The 4,530-nt window shown below is 34.1% G+C and overlaps 1 protein-coding gene across 1 annotated transcript; it reads left to right on the top strand.

The window, feature by feature from the left end:
• Positions 1–2,513: 2,513 nt before the first annotated feature.
• Positions 2,514–4,063, top strand: LOC134243010 (uncharacterized). Its single transcript, XM_062725219.1, has one exon. The coding sequence runs from the start codon at positions 2,538–2,540 to the stop codon at positions 3,969–3,971; it is 1,434 nt and encodes a 477-aa protein (XP_062581203.1). The 5' UTR covers positions 2,514–2,537; the 3' UTR covers positions 3,972–4,063.
• The last annotated feature ends 467 nt before the right edge of the window (positions 4,064–4,530 follow it).

The raw sequence follows: 4,530 nt of genomic DNA, 5'->3' as shown, positions 1-4,530 counted from the left end.
ATAGTAAATCAAAGAAAGTGTTCACCAACTCAATCCACCTGCGCACACAAACTAGTCTAACTTTACTCAAAGACATCGTTCAATTAGATATTTAAAAAGGTAGTAAAAGTGCAAAATTTCAATAAATGTTTTCAATATACTGTAGAAGCACTTTTTTCCGCGTGGTATTAATTTACGCTATGTACACGATCACAAATTTTCCGCGGTAAGAAATACGCACGCTAACTCTCGATTCCCGCCTACATTTTGGAACCATTTAATTCAATATAAATAGCAATTTGGGCATAAAATCTTTGTTTAATACAAAGAACAGTTCAATGGTAATTGAATGATTGTCTTAATACCAGCGCTAAACAGTAAATTATCCATAATTCCAGCTCTTGAAAAAAGGGGGGTAGACGAAATTTTCCACTAAAATCGGAGTTTCAAGCATCACCATATTTTGAAATAGTCTTGGAAATGATTATATGTTCCTTATATCTTTTCTAATGTTTAAGACCAATAAATAAAACATAAATGTTTCAATAAAATATAATGTTTCAGATGTAAATCGCTTTGAAATTGGTTGAAAATAAGCATTTTTATCGTTTTTTGTTAATAAACATATGTTCCCCCCGCGTCACACAGAAAGCTTTGGTGTGAATTAGTGAAATAACATTCCAAATTACCTGTAAAAAGGAATTTTTGTGACACAGGGGGGGGGGGGGAGATGTTTTAAAACTATTTTCCGTTTTCCGTTGATTTCTATAGTGAAAAACACAAGCTTTACCAAAATTTTAAAGTTATCTCTCTTTGTTTTCCCAAATAAGTAATATTTTATGAAAATCCGTATAATTATCTATAAAAAATATTAAAAATTAATCGAATATGTTTACTTTTGAAAATTGACTTGGAGATAGGCGGAAGAACAATACTATCGTTCGCAGTTCTTCGTCCAAGCGTACTTAATATAAATGTAAGGCATTTAATGCTAGTCTGAGAAATCAGCGTAATTTTCTACCCACGGATTAATAGAAATTGAGATGACCCCGTGGAAAAAAGTAGGTCTACAGTATATAAATCTGCCCACATTTCAAACATACTTAGCGATGCATAAAGTATTTTAAACCCGGTTATCCGACTATAATGATGTTCTGAGACAGGTAAGAGACGGCCTTAAGAGAAAAAAATTGTGCAAATCATATATCTATGGCACGCCAAATTCACAAAAATGAGATAAACCTAGTTTCACAATTGATAAACTAGGTTTATCGACTGTAAACTATAGTTTACAAACCGTATACTATAGTTAACGATTCGTTAAGTATAGTTTTCTTCTGTAAAACTATATTCAACGGTTGTTAACTATAGTTTACGAATGATAATCTAAGTTTATCTGTCTATAATAAGCGTAAACAATAGACTTTGTTGATAAACTAGGTTTATCGGTTGTAAACTATAGTTTACGGACTGTAAACTATAGTTAACAACGTTAATCTATATTTTACATCCGTAAACCATAGTTAACGCGATAATCTATGTTTCACAACCGTAAACTATACTTAACACTGAAAACAATCATTTTCGATTGCAAAACATAGATTATCTGATAAATACAGTTTCACGATTTGTAAACAATAGTTTACAAACCGTTTACTATAGTTAACGATCTGATAAATATAGTTTCACGATTTGTGAAACTATGATTTACAACTCTTAACTATAGTTTACGATTGTAAAGTATAGTTTACAAACGTGAATCTATGTTTATCGACTGTGAAACTATGTTTAGCTCATTTTTGTGAATTTGGCGTGCCATATATATCTGTCTACAAGACCGGTTACGTAATACTATGATGTTTTGGCTAAAGGGGAAAAGATAATAATTTACGATCTTTTAAACAGAATGCAGTTTTGTGTTAATTTTTTTAAAAAGTGTGTCACTGGGAAAAGATTCTCTATGTCCTATTCAACTCGGAAATATTTTTTCATTTATAAACGGAAAGGAATGTTTACCAAGGAAAAGTAAGTTTAAAGCAATATAAGCTGCATGTTTGACATCGGAAAATTTTATTGCAAATTTGTGATTAACTAATTTAATGACAGAAAAATAAATCATTTATAAACTTCTGTTGTTCATATTCGCGATGGAAAATTTTTTATTAGCTTTGATTGAAGCACAATTGAATTATTGTCGTCCTGTACAATAATGATTTCTTATATAAAACTGTATGTTCGGTTGTACAGAAATATTTTTTCTGAAACATTTTTAAACTTTATTTTGGGCTTATTGGTCATAAGGGTTTAAATTACATACAAATTAATCATAATAGCACATTTTACCAGCAAAATAAAATTTTCGAAGATACAGCTCATATTGCTTTAAATCCAATTTTCTCAAATTTCTTTTTATTCCATTACCTAACTGGAGTGTGAAATTTCAATTTCACGATGGAGATAAATAAGTGATAAACTTTAATCCGAAGATGTAAATTGGCATTTTAATAATTATAGCCGAGTTTTTTAACTTTTAACTTTTTTATTACGCAATTAGGGTTATGGACTCCGGACCACTGTTTTTCAACGACTGTCTACGGATGCGACAAGAGAGGAAACTCGGACCTCTGGAGACGATGTACCACGTGTTTTACATCAGAGGCGTGGACATCTACGCACAGATGGCTACCCTACTGTGTAAAAAACCCGTGGAATTGGAAGAAGTCAGTGAAGCTATGGTGTGTTTGTTGAAAAGACATCCGATGCTTCGAATGACAATCAAAGAAACTGGAGAAGAGTATCCAGACTTTAAGTTTGTTGAAATGGACCCAGCAAAACTCGATATTCAAATTTCTTATAACTGTGATAAGGAAGAACTCTTACACGAAGAATCGTGTAAATCCTTTGCAGTGAAGGATGGCCCACTATGGCGACTGACTATTGTCAACAATGAAAAGGAGCAGCGCAACGTTGACACGGTAAAGTCGAGTGAGCCCAATTTCGAGTTTTCATTCGTGTTCTGCTTTCACCATACTTTAGCTGATGGGACTTATCTTAGAACATTGTTTGCAGATTTCATTGAATTCTTGGATATGGTTCAGAAACACTCAATTGACTCGCGTTTTGTTAAAAAAATTAAGATGCTACCAGCCATAGAATCCCTGCTCCCTTTATTAAATCCCAACCGGAGGCTCATTTCTTCTGAGTGCAGTAATGAGGATAGTGTTAAAAACATTGACGCCCTCCGTGCATACGATGTCCATTTCGATCATGAAATTGAGCAGCTGAGGAACCGACAGCAATCAACGAAGTTCATTAGGTCAAATTTACAATCTTCAAAGTCAAAGACCTTTCTTCATCAGTGTAAACAAAATCACGTGACAGTGACAGGTGCTTGCATAGCTGCTTCTTGTATTGCGTTTTGTCAGTTGATAAAAGCATCGATTCCGAATGATGTTAAGGTTTTGAACATTCCTGTGGAAATTATGGTGAACATGAGAAGATATACCCAAAACAAAAACATGTATCTAGGCTACCCGGGTGTGGCTGCAGTTCACCTTCCCCTCAAAGTCAAACTACCGCTTGGCGGGAACTTGCAGGAACATTTCTGGTATTTAGCAAAACAGTGCACAGACGACATTAAAAACATGTTGATTTCGGGCTATCCACTTGAATTCATATCAAAGGAAGTTGCCAAAGAAATCAACAAAGAGCCCCAAACTGGAAAATCGCCATATGTACTCTGCATAAGCAATATGCATTCAGTAGACGGAATCGTGAAACCCAACCAACGACCTCGGTTCCAGTTGAAGGAATATCCCATCATGACCCAGATAGGTATCGATGAAATGCCGATATTCTACGTGGTGATTTTATCGATGGCACAAGAACTTCACCTTGATATCGGACATTGTCAGCGATATACATCACAATCAACAGCGGTTAAATTCTCCTGGAATGTTGCATCCATGTTACAAAAATTCAGCAGTTTGTGAAACGACACAGTCGAAGAGTGATGTTCTGCGGAAAAGCTGGATGAAGCCGGCATTCCTTCTAAAATCGGATTCGAATGCACTTCATCCGTTTATTTTCTTCCATTGACAAATTATTTTTGAAGAAAATATTGCATGTATTGTTTGCACCATTTGTTTTGTTTTTCTAATGAGAACTAAATCGAAAGACGGAAGGGAAATTGTTGGAACTTGTGAATTAGACCTTTTATCTTTAAGCTGTTGTCCTGAGATTTGTCTAAAATGGAGGGGTTGTTGCCATAGACACTTGTTTCGTATACGGGATATCTCCCGCTTATTTTACCAAATGCCTGTGGTTGTTGTACCAAAATCCATTCATAAAATAAAAAAACAACATTTTCTGTTGGTTTTTGAGATAATGAAGCACAACGAAAATTTGAAAAGTACAATGGAGAAAAATTATTTAAAACTTTCCCCATGATACCGAAATTCATTGCTGAGATATAAAATTAAACACTCATATAATATGATTTATTACAGTCAAACTTAGTAATTAATACCTGAATTTTGCATATGCGATATG

This window comes from Saccostrea cucullata, unplaced genomic scaffold, assembly GCF_032062105.1.
Source record: "Saccostrea cucullata isolate Sc308-1 unplaced genomic scaffold, CSIRO_AGI_Scuc_v1 ctg2578, whole genome shotgun sequence".
NCBI classification, from domain to species: Eukaryota; Metazoa; Mollusca; class Bivalvia; order Ostreida; family Ostreidae; genus Saccostrea; species Saccostrea cuccullata.
This window is presented reverse-complemented; position numbering and strand designations above follow the sequence as displayed.

Coding starts and splice junctions, on each gene's coding strand:
- LOC134243010 (XM_062725219.1), top strand. CDS start 2,538: ATGGACTCCGGACCACTGTTTTTCAACGACTGTCTACGGATGCGACAA.